The 18,680-nt window shown below is 40.4% G+C and overlaps 2 protein-coding genes across 2 annotated transcripts in view; one reads left to right on the top strand and one right to left on the bottom strand.

The window, feature by feature from the left end:
- Positions 1-18,680, bottom strand: part of strc1 (stereocilin 1) — a 41,142-nt gene that overhangs the window by 6,136 nt on the left and 16,326 nt on the right. The window contains exons 20-28 of the mRNA XM_085455268.1: positions 17,876-18,072; positions 16,288-16,378; positions 15,818-15,989; positions 14,295-14,470; positions 13,992-14,147; positions 13,696-13,838; positions 13,446-13,594; positions 13,153-13,250; positions 12,520-12,670 (exon numbers count right to left, since the gene is read on the bottom strand). Coding sequence (XP_085311394.1) covers positions 12,520-12,670; positions 13,153-13,250; positions 13,446-13,594; positions 13,696-13,838; positions 13,992-14,147; positions 14,295-14,470; positions 15,818-15,989; positions 16,288-16,378; positions 17,876-18,072 — 1,333 coding nt within the window. The remainder of the gene's footprint in view (positions 1-12,519; positions 12,671-13,152; positions 13,251-13,445; positions 13,595-13,695; positions 13,839-13,991; positions 14,148-14,294; positions 14,471-15,817; positions 15,990-16,287; positions 16,379-17,875; positions 18,073-18,680) is intronic.
- Positions 391-5,924, top strand: LOC146718756 (uncharacterized). The gene is made up of 3 exons (XM_085464401.1): positions 391-1,855; positions 4,226-4,617; positions 5,906-5,924. Exons 1-3 carry the CDS (start codon positions 794-796, stop codon positions 5,922-5,924), a joined length of 1,473 nt encoding a protein of 490 aa, XP_085320527.1. The 5' UTR covers positions 391-793.

Raw genomic sequence — 18,680 nt, 5'->3', positions numbered from 1 at the left:
GCCAGTTTCTGGAAGACACCTTCTTCAAGCAGTGGTACAGGAAGAAGTCTGCATCCTTCAAGAAAAACATGATTTTCATGCAGGACAATGCTCCATCACACGCGTCCAAGTACTCCACAGCGTGGCTGGCAAGAAAGGGTATAAAAGAAGAAAAACTAATGACATGGCCTCCTTGTTCACCTGATCTGAACCCCATTGAGAACCTGTGGTCCATCATCAAATGTGAGATTTACAAGGAGGGAAAACAGTACACCTCTCTAAACAGTGTCTGGGAGGCTGTGGTTGCTGCTGCACGCAATGTTGATGGTGAACAGATCAAAACACTGACAGAATCCATGGATGGCAGGCTTTTGAGTGCCCTTGCAAAGAAAGGTGGCTATATTGGTCGCTGATTTGTTGTTGTTTTGTTTTTGAATGTCGGCGAGGATTCCGCACGGCACTCCCCTCCATTCACCTCGCGAATCTCCGCTCTCTTCCAAACAAAGTCGACGAATTACTGCTCTTAAACCGGACTAACAAGGACTTTGCACGCTCTGCTGCCCTCTGCTTCACTGAAACCTGGCTCAGTGAGGGAGTCCCAGACGCTGTCTTAAATCTGCCGGGCTTCCAACTTCACCGGGCGGACCGCGAAACAGAGCTCTCAGGGAAAACAAAGGGTGGTGGAGTCTGCTTCTACATTAATGAAGGTTGGTGTACTGATGTCACAGTGTTACAGAAACACTGCAGCCCACACTTGGAAAGTTTTCTCATCAACTGTAAACCTTTTTATTCACCGCGGGAGTTTTCTTCCTTCATGCTGGTCGGAGTTTACATCCCTCCACAGGCCAACGCGAACAACGCACTGTGCGAGCTGGCTGACCAGATTACTACCCTGGAGAGGAAATTCCCGGATTCCTTTACAATTATTCTTGGGGATTTTAACAGAGCAAACCTAAACTACGAACTCCCTAAATACAGACAGCATATAGACTGCCCCACCAGGGACAACATCATACTGGATCACTGCTACACCACTCTAAAAGATGCCTATCGCTCTGTGCCCCGGGCAGCTTTGGGACATTCTGATCACTGCATGGTCCATCTTATTCCAGTTTATAGGCAAAAACTCAAACGTGCCAAGCCTGTAGTCAAAACTGTGAAGAAGTGGACTAACGCAGCAAAGCAGGAACTGCAGGACTGTTTTGACTCCACTGATTGGACTGTTTTTGAAGCTGCATCTGAGAACCTAGATGAGCTCACGGACACTGTGACATCATACATCAGTTTCTGTGAAGACGTGTGTGTGCCAACAAAGACCTTTTGCACATACAACAACAATAAACCATGGTTCACTCCTAAACTCCAACATCTTCGCAAGGCCAAGGAGGACGCCTACAGAAGTGGTGACAGGGTCCTGTACAAGCAAGCCAGGAACACACTGACCAAGGAGATCAAAGCAGCTAAAAGGATCTACTCCCAGAAGCTGGAAGAACGGCTCTCAGCCAACGACCCTGCATCAGTGTGGAGGGGCCTGCAGGAAATCACCAGCTACAGACGCCCCCCACCCACTATTGAAGCAAACAAAGACCTGGCCAACGAGTTAAACACTTTCTATTGCAGGTTTGAGACGGACAGACTCCCACGCCCCACCCTCCCCTCCCCAGGGACATTGCTTCAGACATTGACCCCCAACACACCTTCCACCTCTCCCCCCTTCACCCTGCCCCTTCCCAATCAAGACTCAACGACCACCCCCACCCTCCCCAATCCAGACTCAACGACCACCACCACCCTCTCCATCCCAGACTCAACGACCTCCACCACACCTCTCACCCCCCTTTCCTCCTCCCTGAAACTAAGAATACACACTCAGGATGTGAGCCGACTATTCCAGAAACAGAAGCCCAGGAAAGCCCCCGGACCAGATGGCGTCTCACCCTCCTGCCTCAAAACCTGTGCTGAACAGCTGGCTCCCATCTTTACTCGCATCTTCAACAGATCCCTGGAGCTGTGTGAAGTTCCCTCCTGCTTCAAACGCTCCACCATCATCCCTGTTCCCAAGAAACCCACCATCACAGGACTGGATGACTACAGACCTGTCGCCTTGACGTCTGTGGTCATGAAATCCTTCGAACGACTGGTGTTAGCCCATCTGAAAGACATTACAGGCCACCAGCTGGACCCTCTGCAGTTTGCCTACCGGGCAAACAGGTCAGTGGATGATGCAGTGAACATGGGGCTGCATTACATCCTGCAACACCTTGACCGCCCGGGAACTTATGCCAGGGTCCTGTTTGTGGACTTTAGTTCGGCTTTTAACACCATTGTGCCTGAACTTCTTTCCTCCAAACTCTCCCAGCTCAGCGTGTCACCAGCTACCTGTCAGTGGATCACCAGCTTCCTGACAGACAGAAAGCAACAAGTGAGGCTGGGGGAGATCACCTCTGAAACCCGGTCCCTCAGTATTGGTGCCCCTCAAGGATGTGTCCTCTCACCACTACTGTTCTCCCTCTACACTAACGACTGCACCTCCAATAACTCTGCTGTCAAACTCCTAAAGTTTGCAGATGACACCACTGTCATTGGCCTCATTCAAGATGGTGATGAGTCTGCATACCGGCAGGAAGTTGAGCGGCTGGTACTCTGGTGCAGTCAGCACAATCTGGAGCTGAACACTCTTAAGACTGTAGAGATGACAGTGGACTTCAGGAGACATCCCTCAACTCTGCTCCCCCTCACCATATCAGACAGCCCTGTGTCGACTGTGAAGATCTTCAAGTTCCTGGGTACAACCATCTCCCAGGACCTGAAGTGGGAGACCAACATCAACTCCATCCTCAAAAAGACCCAGCAGAGGATGTACTTCCTGAGACAACTGGGGAAGTACAGTCTTCCACAGGAGCTGCTGATCCAGTTCTACACTGCGGTCATTGAGTCTGTCCTGTGCTCCTCCATCACAGTCTGGTATGGAGCAGCCACTAAACAGGACAGGAGCAGACTGCAGCGGACTGTACGGGCAGCAGAAAGGATCATCAGCGCCCCCCTGCCCTCCATCCAGGATCTGTACCTCTCAAGAACCAGGAAACGGGCAGGGAAAATCATCGCAGACCCCTCACACCCTGCACACAGACTTTTTGATCTGCTGCCCTCTGGCAGACGGTACAGAAGCCTGCAGACCAGGACCACCCGACACAGGAACAGTTTCTTTCCCCTCGCCATCTCCCTTCTTAACAGTTGACCTGTCACACTGCTCCCACTGCCAGACTGCAACTGCACCTTATGTACATTTTGTAGTATTCATTCCACCTCATTCATTTCTGTATTTTATGTATATAAGTTTAGATTCGTTATTTATAGTTGGTTTACATAGCTTTGTGTATGTATGTGTAATGTGTATATATAGACACTTATGTGTGTGTGTGTGTGTGTGTGTGTGTGTGTGTGTGTGTGTGTGTGTGTGTGTGTGTGTGTGTGAGATTTACATTGCTGTGCTTGAGAGCCACCATCTACCAGAACCAAATTCCCTGTATGTGTCTGCACATATACTTGGCCAATAAACACGATTCTGATTCTGATTCTGAGATGTATATTTGTGAATGTGGAGATGTTATATTGGTTTCACTGGTAAAAATAAATAATTGAAATGGGTATATATTTGTTTTTTGTTAAGTTGCCTAATAATTATGCACAGTAATAGTCACCTGCACACACAGATATCCCTCTAAAATAACTAAAACTAAAAACAAACTAAAAACTACTTCCAAAAACATTCAGCTTTGATATTAATGAGTTTTTTGGGTTCATTGAGAACATGGTTGTTGTTCAATAATAAAATGATTCCTCAAAAATACAACTTGCCTAATAATTCTGCACTCCCTGTAGGTCTGTTGACAGAGCTCTGTACAGGTCTGCTCGAGCTGACCTGAAAAGGGGTCCCACCTGTCCAGCAACAACACATGGCATGGAATAATAGACATCATAAACCACAGAGGCAGAACTGTGAAAACAGAAAACCTGAGTGTGCAGCTAGCAGAGGACATAAACAGCTTCTTTGCCCGCTTTGAAACACCACAACAGCAGCATTCATCTGCCTCAGCCCTGCTCCCATCCTCATCCTCACCTGGTTCCTGCACCGCTCCATTCACTGTAACGGAGCACGATGTCAGATGAGTGTTCCTAGCAGTGAACCCCAGGAAGGCGTCCAGACGGAATAAGTGGTAAAGTGCTAAGACCATGTGCCCACCAGCTCACCCTCATCTCCACCAGAATCTTCAACCTCTCACTGGATGAAGCAGCCATCCCATCCTGTCTAAAATCAGCCACAATCATCCCAGTACCAAAGAAGTCTCCCATCACCAGCCTGAACTATTATTGCCCTGTGGCCCTCACACCGGTAATCATGAAATGCTTTGAGAGACTAGTCCTTCAGCACACCAAGGATTACCTCCCCCCAGAATTCGACACCCACCAGTTTGCATACCGTGCAAACAGATTCACAGAAGATGCCATCACCCTCCACTCGGTGCTGAGTCACCTAGAACAGCGGCAGAGCTACGCCAGAATGCTCTTTGTGGACTACAGCTCACCCTTCCACCACTCGCCCATTGAGAGCCTACTAACTTACTGCATCACAGTATGGTACAGCAGCTGCACTAAGGCGGATAGAGCCACCCTCCCAGCATGTTTGCAATGAGTAGGAGATGCTCTGTATCTCACTGTACAACTGTATAGTGACAAAGGTATTGGGTTCTTTTCTAAAAATTGCTATAAACAGAGGAACCCAAACTGATGAAAAGTGGCGAATATTTTTTTTCAAATGACTATTTTTAGTGGATTTTTGATATAGAAGCAGAATGACAGAATGTTAAAAGAAGTTACTTTTAGTCATTCTAAGCTGGGCATTGCGTTCTCTGGCTGTTCAAAGCCATGGAACTTTAGACTTTCCAAGCAAATAATGATGGCCATACTGATGTTCTTTTCAGTACATTTTACTTTATGTTCATTTTCATTTTTATGATGTTTCTATTTTTACACAATTCCTCCCACATAGCAAAATTGGTATGGCCTGGATCTGTCCCACACAATGTGCTTACACATGGCCTGCGTACCGCAAAGAATGACGGCCCTATGGTGGCCCAGATCTGGTTTACCAGAGGTGGCCCACACATGAGCCAGCACAAGGCCAGTTGCAGACACACTGCTGGCCCTGTGCTGGCCCAGAACAGTTTCAGCTCTGGCCCCAGATGTCAACCTAATGTGTACCTTAGCCATGTAAGCCATGTAATAACAACATGTGCTGGAACATAATAGTGCAAAAGTAACATGACGAAACTCTGTTCAGACAGTGAATGGACTGATTCTTATACAGCACTTTTTTACTCACCCATATTACTCAAAGTGCTCTATACAACATGTCACATTCACCCAATCAGGCCAAATGTGGCATGCCATCACATAAACAGTGCCATCTTACCATGCCAGAAGTCAGCCAGCAGTGCCGGCTTGACACCAGATCCAGGCAAGACCCGTCTGCTATGTGGGATGACTTGTTCTTTTGGCATTTTAGTTGTGGATTAAGATAAGATAAGATAAGATAAGATAACCTTTATTAGTCCCACACGTGGGAAATTTGTTTTGTCACAGCAGGAAGTGGACAGTGCAAAAGTTATGAGGCAAAAATTAGAATACAATAAGAATAAATACAGTACACAACTGTACAGAATAGAATAAAATAAAATACTATATACAGTAGAATAAAATAAAATAAATATACAATAAGATAAAAATAGAATACAAATACTATATACAACTGAGTAAAAATACAACGATGACAGAAAGGATTATTGCACATTATGTTTGGACTGTGTCTCTTGCCCTTTCAGTATTGTTTCCTTGTGCTTCTAAGTGTCCCTTTGTTTCTTTTTAGGTTATGTAGTATGGGTTAGAGATATTTTGTATGTTGTTTTTGTTTAATAAATCCGCCTTTTGGATTATTCCCTGATGTGCCTGAGTTCTGTTATTTAGTGTCACTTTGAAAGGACACACATCCAGCATTGACATATAATTGTTCTTTCAATTTTTGATAAAGATTACAGTGAATTGAGATGTAACTTGGCCCAGAGGTACAGTAGGACGCCCAGAGTAAGAAAGTGTTGAAAGTTGGACCTCAACTATTATGGATGATTTTTAATGAATTTTTGAAATTTCCATAATTGTAGTGTATTGGCTGTATTGAATTGCATATAAATGTCCTTTAATTTCTGAGGAATTTTACAGTGAATCTGGATGAAACTTGGCACACAGGTACAGTAGGTGTCCCTGAGGAGGAATGTGTTGAAAGTTGGACATCAACTACTCAGGATGATTTTTAATGAATTTTTGAAAATTGACACAATTGTAGTGCATTGGCTGTATTAGATTGAATAAATGTCTCCATTAATTTCTGAGGAGTTCTACAGTAAATCTGGCTGAAACTTGGCACACAGGTACAGTAGGTGTCCCAGAGGGGGGATGTGTTGAAAGTTGGACATCAACTACTCAGGATGAATTTTAATGAATTTTTGAAAATTGACATAATTCTATTGTATTGACTGTATTGAATTGAATAAAGTACCCTTTAATTTCTGAGGAATTCTACAGTAAATCTGGCTGAAACTTGGCACACAGGTACAGTAGGTGTCCCAGAGGGGGGATGTGTTGAAAGTTGGACATCAACTACTCAGGATGATTTTTAAGGAATTTTTGAAAATTGACACAATTGTAGTGCATTGGCTGTATTAGATTGAATAAATGTTTCCATTAATTTCTGAGGAATTCTACAGTAAATCTGGATGAAACTTGGCACACAGGTACAGTAGGTGTCCCAGAGGGGGGATGTGTTGAAAGTTGGACATCAACTACTCAGGATGATTTTTAATGAATTTTTGAAAATTGACATAATTAAATTGTATTGGCTGACTGCATTGGATACAAGTACCCTTTTATTTCTGAGGAATTCTACAGTAAATCTGGCTGAAACTTGGCACACAGGTACAGTAGGTGTCCCAGAGGGGGGATGTGTTGAAAGTTGGACATCAACTACTCAGGATGATTTTTAATGAATTTTTGAAAATTGACACAATTGTAGTGCATTGGCTGTATTAGATTGAATAAATGTTTCCATTAATTTCTGAGGAATTCTACAGTAAATCTGGATGAAACCTGGCACACAGGTACAGTAGGTGTCCCAGAGGGGGGATGTGTTGAAAGTTGGACATCAACTACTCAGGATGATTTTTCATGAATTTTTGAAAATTGACATAATTAAATTGTATTGGCTGACTGCATTGGATACAAGTACCCTTTAATTTCTGAGGAATTCTACAGTAAATCTGGCTGAAACTTGGCACACAGGTACAGTAGGTGTCCTAGAGGAGGGATGTGTTGAAAGTTGTACATCAACTACTCAGGATGATTTTTAATTAATTTCTGAAAATTGACACATTTGTAGTGCATTGGCTGTATTAGATTGAATAAATGTTTCCATTAATTTCTGAGGAATTCTACAGTAAATCTGGATGAAACTTGGCACACAGGTACAGTAGGTGTCCCAGAGGGGGGATGTGTTGAAAGTTGGACATCAACTACTCAGGATGATTTTTAATGAATTTTTGAAAATTGACACAATTGTAGTGCATTGGCTGTATTAGATTGAATAAATGTCTCCATTAATTTCTGAGGAAATCTACAGTAAATCTGGCTGAAACTTGGCACACAGGTACAGTAGGTGTCCCAGAGGGGGGATGTGTTGAAAGTTGGACATCAACTACTCAGGATGATTTTTAATGAATTTTTGAAAATTGACACATTTGTAGTGCATTGGCTGTATTAGATTGAATAAATGTTTCCATTAATTTCTGAGGAATTCTACAGTAAATCTGGATGAAACTTGGCACACAGGTACAGTAGGTGTCCTAGAGGAGGGATGTGTTGAAAGTTGGACATCAACTACTCAGGATGATTTTTAATGAATTTTTGAAAATTGACATAATTCTATTGTATTGACTGTATTGAATTGAATATAAGTTTCCTTTAATTTCTGAGGAATTCTACAGTAAATCTGGATGAAAATTGGCACACAGGTACAGTAGGTGTCCCAGAGAAGGGATGTGTTGAAAGTTGGACATCAACTAATCAGGATGATTTTTAATGAATTTTTGAAAATTGACATAATTCTATTGTACTGACTGTATTAGATTGAATAAATGTTTCCATTAATTTCTGAGGAATTCTACAGTAAATCTGGATGAAACTTGGCACACAGGTACAGTAGGTGTCCCAGAGGGGGGATGTGTTGAAAGTTGGACATCAACTACTCAGGATGATTTTTCATGAATTTTTGAAAATTGACATAATTAAATTGTATTGGCTGACTGCATTGGATACAAGTACCCTTTAATTTCTGAGGAATTCTACAGTAAATCTGGCTGAAACTTGGCACACAGGTACAGTAGGTGTCCTAGAGGAGGGATGTGTTGAAAGTTGGACATCAACTACTCAGGATGATTTTTAATTAATTTCTGAAAATTGACACATTTGTAGTGCATTGGCTGTATTAGATTGAATAAATGTTTCCATTAATTTCTGAGGAATTCTACAGTAAATCTGGATGAAACTTGGCACACAGGTAGAGTAGGTGTCCCAGAGGGGGGATGTGTTGAAAGTTGGACATCAACTACTCAGGATGATTTTTCATGAATTTTTGAAAATTGACATAATTAAATTGTATTGGCTGACTGCATTGGATACAAGTACCCTTTAATTTCTGAGGAATTCTACAGTAAATCTGGCTGAAACTTGGCACACAGGTACAGTAGGTGTCCTAGAGGAGGGATGTGTTGAAAGTTGGACATCAACTACTCAGGATGATTTTTAATTAATTTCTGAAAATTGACACATTTGTAGTGCATTGGCTGTATTAGATTGAATAAATGTTTCCATTAATTTCTGAGGAATTCTACAGTAAATCTGGATGAAACTTGGCACACAGGTAGAGTAGGTGTCCCAGAGGGGGGATGTGTTGAAAGTTGGACATCAACTACTCAGGATGATTTTTAATGAATTTTTGAAAATTGACATAATTAAATTGTATTGGCTGACTGCATTGGATACAAGTACCCTTTTATTTCTGAGGAATTCTACAGTAAATCTGGCTGAAACTTGGCACACAGGTACAGTAGGTGTCCCAGAGGGGGGATGTGTTGAAAGTTGTACATCAACTACTCAGGATGATTTTTAATTAATTTCTGAAAATTGACACATTTGTAGTGCATTGGCTGTATTAGATTGAATAAATGTTTCCATTAATTTCTGAGGAATTCTACAGTAAATCTGGATGAAACTTGGCACACAGGTAGAGTAGGTGTCCCAGAGGGGGGATGTGTTGAAAGTTGGACATTAACTACTCAGGATGATTTTTAATGAATTTCTGAAAATTGACATAATTCTATTGTATTGACTGTATTGCATTGAATACAAGTACCCTTTAATTTCTGAGGAATTCTACAGTAAATCTGGATGAAAATTGGCACACAGGTACAGTAGGTGTCCTAGAGGAGGGATGTGTTGAAAGTTGGACATCAACTACTCAGGATGATTTTTAAGGAATTTTTGAAAATTTACACAATTGTAGTGCATTGGCTGTATTAGTTTGAATAAATGTTTCCATTAATGTCTGAGGAATTCTACAGTAAATCTGGATGAAACCTGGCACACAGGTACAGTAGGTGTCCCAGAGGGGGGATGTGTTGAAAGTTGGACATCAACTACTCAGGATGATTTTTAATGAATTTTTGAAAATTGACATAATTAAATTGTATTGGCTGACTGCATTGGATACAAGTACCCTTTTATTTCTGAGGAATTCTACAGTAAATCTGGCTGAAACTTGGCACACAGGTACAGTAGGTGTCCCAGAGGGGGGATGTGTTGAAAGTTGGACATCAACTACTCAGGATGATTTTTAATTAATTTCTGAAAATTGACACATTTGTAGTGCATTGGCTGTATTAGATTGAATAAATGTCTCCATTAATTTCTGAGGAATTCTACAGTAAATCTGGATGAAACTTGGCACACAGGTACAGTAGGTGTCCCAGAGGGGGGATGTGTTGAAAGTTGGACATCAACTACTCAGGATGATTTTTAATGAATTTTTGAAAATTGACATAATTCTATTGTATTGACTGTATTGAATTGAATATAAGTTTCCTTTAATTTCTGAGGAATTCTACAGTAAATCTGGATGAAAATTGGCACACAGGTACAGTAGGTGTCCCAGAGAAGGGATGTGTTGAAAGTTGGACATCAACTAATCAGGATGATTTTTAATGAATTTTTGAAAATTGACATAATTCTATTGTACTGACTGTATTAGATTGAATAAATGTTTCCATTAATTTCTGAGGAATTCTACAGTAAATCTGGATGAAACTTGGCACACAGGTACAGTAGGTGTCCCAGAGGGGGGATGTGTTGAAAGTTGGACATCAACTACTCAGGATGATTTTTCATGAATTTTTGAAAATTGACATAATTAAATTGTATTGGCTGACTGCATTGGATACAAGTACCCTTTAATTTCTGAGGAATTCTACAGTAAATCTGGCTGAAACTTGGCACACAGGTACAGTAGGTGTCCTAGAGGAGGGATGTGTTGAAAGTTGTACATCAACTACTCAGGATGATTTTTAATTAATTTCTGAAAATTGACACATTTGTAGTGCATTGGCTGTATTAGATTGAATAAATGTTTCCATTAATTTCTGAGGAATTCTACAGTAAATCTGGATGAAACCTGGCACACAGGTACAGTAGGTGTCCCAGAGGGGGGATGTGTTGAAAGTTGGACATCAACTACTCAGGATGATTTTTAATGAATTTTTGAAAATTGACATAATTCTATTGTATTGACTGTATTGAATTGAATATAAGTTTCCTTTAATTTCTGAGGAATTCTACAGTAAATCTGGATGAAAATTGGCACACAGGTACAGTAGGTGTCCCAGAGAAGGGATGTGTTGAAAGTTGGACATCAACTAATCAGGATGATTTTTAAGGAATTTTTGAAAATTGACATAATTCTATTGTACTGACTGTATTAGATTGAATAAATGTTTCCATTAATTTCTGAGGAATTCTACAGTAAATCTGGATGAAACTTGGCACACAGGTACAGTAGGTGTCCTAGAGGAGGGATGTGTTGAAAGTTGTACATCAACTACTCAGGATGATTTTTAATGAATTTCTGAAAATTGACATAATTCTATTGTATTGACTGTATTGTATTGAATACAAGTACCCTTTAATTTCTGAGGAATTCTACAGTAAATCTGGATGAAAATTGGCACACAGGTACAGTAGGTGTCCCTGAGGAGGGATGTGTTGAAAGTTGGACCTCAACTATTCAGGATGACTTTTAATGAATTTTTGAAATAAACATAATTGTAGTGCATTGACTGTATTGCACTGAATATGAGTTTACTGTGATTTCTGAGTAATATTACAGTAAATCTGGGTAAAAACTGGCCCAGAGGTAAAGTAGGTGTCCGAGAAGAGGATTGTGTTGAAAGCTTGGCATCAACTTTTAAGAATGATTTTTAATGAATTTTTGAATATGCAACCAGACTGTCACGATGGCTGTATTGAGCTGTTCCATTGTAATTTGTGTGCGCGTGTGCGTGTGACTGTTCACACGCGTGCGTGTGTGCGCGAGTCTAGGCTTTCAATCAGGATATAAAGCGAAAAGGCGCTACCGTAAAGACTGGTGTAAAAGCGCAAGGAAATTTATGCGGCGGATAGGAGGCGGCTGGCTTGACCGCGGCTCACAAATGACGGCTCACTTTACCGCAGTGACCATCCGTCGGCTCTTACTTCGGAAACATGGCTTAAAAAATTTCTCTTCAACGACTTAATCCGATAAAAAAAAAAAAACGATCTCTTTACCCGTTGGCTTCCCGTGGCTGTCATGCGACCGGCTATTGCAGTTAATAATACAACAGCTTCTTGCCATTTTTTGGGTTTCTTTTTATCGCTGTGTAACTGAGTTCAATTGAAAGCCTGCGTGCGCCAGTACCTCTTGCCACAAGTTCCCAGAATCCTTTGCGGTTTTACCCCTGAATGACGTCACATTTTCAATCTTTATCCTGGTGGGCCGGTCTCTAGTCAAAATGCCCGGGCCGATTTTTTGTCCCAGTCCAGCCTTGTTGAGCACCTTTGGGATGTGGTGGAACAAGAGATTGTGCAGTCTGCAGATCTGGAGCAACTGTATGATGCTATCATGTCAATATGGAGCAAAATCTCAGAGGAATTAAGAAGTAAGGCAGTTCCGAAGGCAAAAGTGGATCCAACCTGATAATAGCAAGATGTACCTAAACTAGCATAAAACTTTGGTAAGAGTTTTGATAAGGGCGATTATATTTTCATCAGGTAAAGCGATTAATGCATAAAGAAGACAAATCAAGTTTAATGGTTATCAGTGGACAGCAGTGATTCAGGTTTTACCTCTGAAGTCTACAAGCTTATCGTCCCAGGGTGTTAGCACCATAGCTAGAGCTGTTTTCTGGAGGTCTGACAGAACAGAGCGCTGGTTATCAGTTACTGCAACAGCCTGCTCGTAGGAGAACATGGCGATCTTTTCCTGGGAGAATACCACCTTTTGAAAACAAAACACACAGCGGGGGGATAGAGATAAAGATAAATTAAAGACATGATAAAGATTTGTCAAGATGGACGCAAAAACAGGAATACATTTTTTTTATTGTAAAAAAACAAATGTTACTAAAAAATTATGTACTTTTTACACATATGTAGTTTAGCTCACCTTGATATTACAATAATCGGCCCTGACCAGTGAAACTAATCTTTCTGCCAGTGAAAAGAAGGTTTACTACCCGTTTAATCTCTGACATGATATACTGTGGTGTAGTATAGATTGCTGTGGGAGAGTTTGTCATTAGCAGGAATTGCTGTAAAAGTTATTAAAACACATTTAAAAGTCAAAAATAGTATTTCCTCCTTCACATTTTCTAAAGCCATCCAGTTGGCCGGATCGGAGTCTTTGTTGGTTCATTTCTGGCCCCCGTGCTTTATGTTTAACACCCAAGATATGGTTGGTTTAATTAAATCTTGACTCACAGCAAACTTTTTTGGTGCCATCATTGAGATAGCCAAAGGTGCGATTCCCTCAATTTGCTCTTTTACCAGCGCTGACATGGCCATGTCTGGGATACCCACTGAAAAACAAGCAAAGTGTTCCAGTGAAACAGAGCAAGGGGTGCTAGAAACAATGAATCAAAAGCTTTTACAGCAAAGCATAGAGGAAAACAAAATGTCTTTGATTTAAATCTCTCACCACACATTAAGGCAGATGTAGGACTATGCATAGTACAACTAAAATTCATGTGGAAAAGACAATGAATAGACAATACCTGCCAGGACTCCGATCTCAATGAACACATCGGTGCCCCAGGAACTCATGAGTCCAAAAACGAGGCTGTGGGTTAGCAGTTCAACAAGAGCTTGCAGCTGCTCCTCTGAGCAAGACAGCCTCAGCCGACCCAGCCTGAGAACCGCCTTACTGCAGCCATCGGAGGGAGACAGAGTACAAAGTAAATTCAAGTGTCAAGCTGGGCTTGAAAAAATACGCTTCATTTAAGCATTTTCCGATATTGTGCGCACCTGAGCTCTATAGGATTGAAAGACCTCAGCTCTGTGGCTTTAGCGCCACACACAATGTATCCCATTGCCACCAGAGTGCTGGAGTCAAGCTGGCTCGGATTCTGCTTGGTGGAGTTTAACACGGTGGAAAACAGTGTGGCCAGCTAGGACGACAACAAGTTATAAACCAGTCTAATACAGCACAATAATGCCACAGCTGGTATTATTCTTATCAGACGAAATAAAAACTGCCCAAAACACAAAGCAATTTTGATGTAACATGTAAATATTTGAACTGCAGTGGCTAAAATACTTACCTGTCTGCTATTCCAGTCACTGACTGTGCCCAGAGCGGCGATGCTTCTCCGCTCAGTCAGTCGAATGGCATTCAGCTCGTCTAATGATAGCTGTGTCGCTATTACACCGAGCTGAGAGATCACAGCCTGGGAGAAGGATGAGACTGGGCCATATATCTTCATATATTCACGTTAATACCGAGAGGCCCGGAGCAAAGACAGAGCAGAAACACAGTGTTAAGACCTGTAAACTTTGGCCATCATCAAATGAAACACATGTAAGAGGTTTTTGTTGGACTGATTCAGATTAACAATCAGTCTGACCTGCTTGACTTTCCTGAGCACTTCAGTGCGTTGGTAGGATGCAAGAAATGGGTCGTGACCCATCAGCTCCAGACAGTTGGAGAAGGCAGATGAAGGCATGCTAGTCAAACTGCTGGAGAGCCAAACGGAGGGGGCTGTTGTATGCAGAATCTCACAAGTAGGAACCACTGGAGTCACTGGCCAGCAACACACACAAACATATGATCAGGAGATTATCTATGAAAATGGGTCAGCAATGTAATATAACCATGGCTTAGTTTGAAGTTGTCAAGTTTTTTTGTTTACTGAAAAGTATTAGCCAAAGTCTTTCTGAAAAATTTAATTCAAGAAGCTAATTTTCACTGTTAGAAGATCAGCAAGTTCTCCTGCTACAAAAGTCAACTTGCAAAGAAATTCATACGCACAAATGTATTACGCTTTCAGCTGTACCAAAAGACAATAATGCAAACAATGTTTAGAAGGATAACAATTCCATCCAAAACAATGGTTGGGTTAATAACTTGTTGTTTTTTTTGGACCACTGTTTCAGTTCATTTTCCAGTCTTTACTTAGAGGCGATAAAACGTTTTTTTTCATCAAGCCTGGTCACGTGATTGGATAATAAATAAAAAATAAACATTATCATTCTGTATTTCCAATTCACTCACTAACTTAACTACGTTATTCATACTAAATAGAGAGCATCACAAAGCTATATTAACTACCCCACTGCCTATTTTTCATTCAATATGCTGTTTGCCTACCAATAATCCTCCCCCCCCCCCCCCCCCCCGCCTCCCCTCTATATGACTGCATAACAGAGTATATAGACTTTATATAGCATAAAAAGTTGAAAGAAAAGGTGGATGATTTTTTCCTAATTTCCTACTTTAATTAAACAAGGCTAACTTTCATATATTCTATATTAATTATGTGGGAAGTGAACTATTGAGAAAGTGTTTGTTTGATTATTTTTTTTGGTTAAACTGATTATTATTAATTATGGCTTTTAGCCCATGAAAATTAGAAATGCCAGCTCAATGAAAGAAGGATTTACGATACTGAAATTTCTAAATTTCTCTTTCTCTAGACTTCAGGACCTTGATTTCCAAAAAAAATGCAACATTCACTGTAATCAATCCAGTTTTTCCTTCTTTAGCCGCATACATTTTACAGTGGATGTCCCCTCACTGTTTGGCAACTTGACTGTTGATCGTGAAACACCTTTGCACATAATTAAAATGTCTTTTTTTTACTTGAAGTTATTAAAATTGAAAGTGCTCTTTGCAGAACTAAAAAATCTTCGCTGGCTGTTTCACCTTTTTTCAAGAGTATATGCTAACATAAGCTAACTAAACTAGTCTGCTTTCTGTAGACTGATATGAACCTCTTCCTCCCTAGAGCCCTTGCATGGGTCCATGTCATGTCTTGTGACACTTCAAAGGCAGCAGAGAATGCTACATTCACTGAAGAAATTCTTAATCCCACCAAATTTGATGAAAACCATACAAGGTTATTGTAAGAGAAACCAAAGTAAGGCTTACATGACTGAGAATTTAGTTTAAGGAAGCCCAGGAAAAACTGCAGAACAAACTGCTGCCTTTCAAAAATGGTCTTCCTCTCAGTCTCATCTGAACACAGCATCCCGATGTCCCCACGTTCCCACTGATGGTGGCTCATGAACAGCTTCTCTATTCGCTCCACAGTCATCAATGCCTGCGGGCACACAGACACAGACAGCAACACGCACATTTGAATGGGTTACAGGAAGACAGCAACCTCATCACCTGATCTTGACACCTTTTGGAGATGTGACACCCGAGAGATTTCTTTACAGGCTCTGACTTAACATGTCATTGGATCAAGTTCTGACACAAAGCTCCACTGTGGACTTCTGGACACTCAGCGAATGTGTTGCACTTTGAAAAAAGTAATAATAATATGGGGAACTATTCAGGCTCTGGGTTCAGATATTAAGTATTAAATACTGAAAGAAGTGCAGCAATAAACTTACCAGGGAAATCTGCTGCAGTTTGTCTTGAGGCAGGAAGAAGAGAAAGCGGTCCACCTGACTGAGTGTTGTCTGGTCCCAGTTCTCCACTGGGCTATGAGGGGGAGACAAGATCATGCTATCATTGTTCCTTTTATCTCAGGTTGTGTGCAAAGCCTCTATCAGTGGAAAGTTTAGAAAATAAATTTCATATAACTTCATTTTCATTTTAAAACCTATAAAAACTGTAAAAGAAACATCCTTACAAGGCCAACTTCTAAAAACTGCTGCGTTGGACTTTGTTGATTAATTCATGCCTCTGTGAACTAAATATTCTATGGATACATTCACATTCTTGAAATTCTCACCCATTTAGTATATATGTGATGCAGTTGACGTGGAAAAACATAATAAATACAGTGCAAGAAAAAGTAAGTGAACTACAGTTTTTTAAAATTCATTCCTAAAATGGTCACATCTAACTTACACTTATGAACAAATAGTCTAGTTCAATGATTAACACAGACCTCATTGCATTCTTCCTTTTCACAATGAATATATAATTTCTACTGTAACAATGTAGCTTGGAAAAATGATGTGAACTCTAAACTTATGATCACAACAAAGGTTGACATGCCAAAAAAAACACCCAGACCAACTGTGGAGTGATGAAACTACAGTTAGATTGTTTGGGAATATTAATATTATATTAGTTATCCAATTTAATACAACGTTAATAATACAAATCTATATAAAAAGAGCAGTGCATATCAACATAAGTGAAGGGAATCGGCTCATCATCACTGAGCTATAAATAAATGATCAAATTTATCAGTGCTTTAACATCATGGGGGCTTTCAGCTGAAGCTTAGCGTAGGCTGGGTAAGTGACTTTACAGGGAATGCAAAGATATTTAGTCATCTTAATCCTACACCTCAACTGCTAATGATGCTGTAGAAATGCCAGAAATTAATTAATTATATACCTTAATGTCAGTTTTCAGCAGTTGAGCTCAGTCGCCACACAAAATATTATAATTATTTTTGTGATTAATTCAATTTAATGTATTCTTGTTTATATAACACCAAATGAAAACAGTCAATTCAAGGTGTTTTGTATTGTAAGATCAATTATAAGGAAAATAACACAGAGAAAACTCTGACAATCAGAGGACTCCTTAAGAAGTGAGGTGACAGTGGGAAGGAAAAACTCCCTTTTAACAGGAAGAAACTTCCGGCAGAACCAGGCTCAGGAAAGGGGAAGCCATCTGCTGCGGCTGGTTGGGACTGATAGGAAACAAGCGGGCCAAAAGACAAAATGTGGATTAGCATATATGTGTTTCTAAACTTGTGACCTAAAGAGGAGCTGCCCACAGAAAGGGTTCTTAAATACTGTTTCTTGTCATTATTTCTCATTTAACCTAAGGACCAATTTAACCTTTCTATGTAACATGTTATCATTTCAGATCTTTATGTTAATTTTATTTATTTATTTATTTTACAGCTCACACAGCTGCTCAGTCTTGCTGTTTTCCTGAGAATCACTTGTTGAATAAATGTTGAATAACACTGTATCTCCTTTCAGCAGACAGTTCGGTTTGTGGTAATGTTACCCAAAGGCAGCAGGCTCTTGGAGAATACGAGCCACGATTTCCATCTTGGTGCTGCTGTAGCAGAGCCCATGGAGGAAATCCAGATTTTGAATGAAGAACCTGCGGTCCACCTGAATAAAAACCTCATCTACCACAAACGGTGCCATGATGTCAAGCAAACGGAACTCCTCCTCCGTGAACACGCCTGTATACATGCCCTGGAAATAAAGCACAAAAAAATATATAAATAAAAAATAGGATATTTCAAGAGACATGGGAAACAAGAAAAGCGTACTAACTAAAAGCTGGCAGAGAAAAACTATTTATTAACTCTTTGGTAAATCCTGATTATCTCAATTCTAACATTTCATCTATGCTCATGGTAAAAAGAAAGTACACACTCTGCAAAATGCAATTCTAAGGTTTTACTTATTAGGACATGGTTAAAAGTTAACTAGCTTTTAACCATGTCTTACAACCTGAGATTACACAACACATGACATATTACACCATGTCATTATTTATTTAACAAAAACTCAGAAGCAGTGTATACTCTTTAATAAAAACCTTTTTGCTTGCATACATTCAAAATTCAACATGCTAGTGGATTTAATAACTGTTGGCACCTTTTATGGCAGAAGTAACGTTAAACAAACTGATACCTGCAGATCAGACTTTAAAAAGTGTCATACACTCTTGAGATCCTTCAACAGTATCTGTATGGGGGTGAGGTGTGGACTCCAAATTAATCTGATCTACTGAACTTGATCTCACAGACGTCCACACTGAAATGAACCTATAAGAAACACTGATGAGCCTTTTTTTG

The sequence above is a fragment of the Copadichromis virginalis genome, linkage group LG1 (genome assembly GCF_057382275.1).
Source record: "Copadichromis virginalis isolate Kocher_CV1m ecotype Utaka linkage group LG1, C_Virginalis_male_GT1.1, whole genome shotgun sequence".
NCBI lineage: Eukaryota > Metazoa > Chordata > Actinopteri > Cichliformes > Cichlidae > Copadichromis > Copadichromis virginalis.
Note: the sequence above shows the minus strand (reverse complement) of the source record. Positions and strands in the feature narration are given on the sequence as shown.

What these genes read in the sequence shown, in the direction of transcription:
- LOC146718756 (XM_085464401.1), top strand. Translation starts at nt 794, where the DNA reads ATGCTGGTCGGAGTTTACATCCCTCCACAGGCCAACGCGAACAACGCA. An exon ending in TAAGAATACACACTCAGGAT is followed by an intron (nt 1,856 to 4,225) that starts GTGAGCCGACTA and finishes TGTGCCCACCAG; the next exon opens with CTCACCCTCATCTCCACCAG.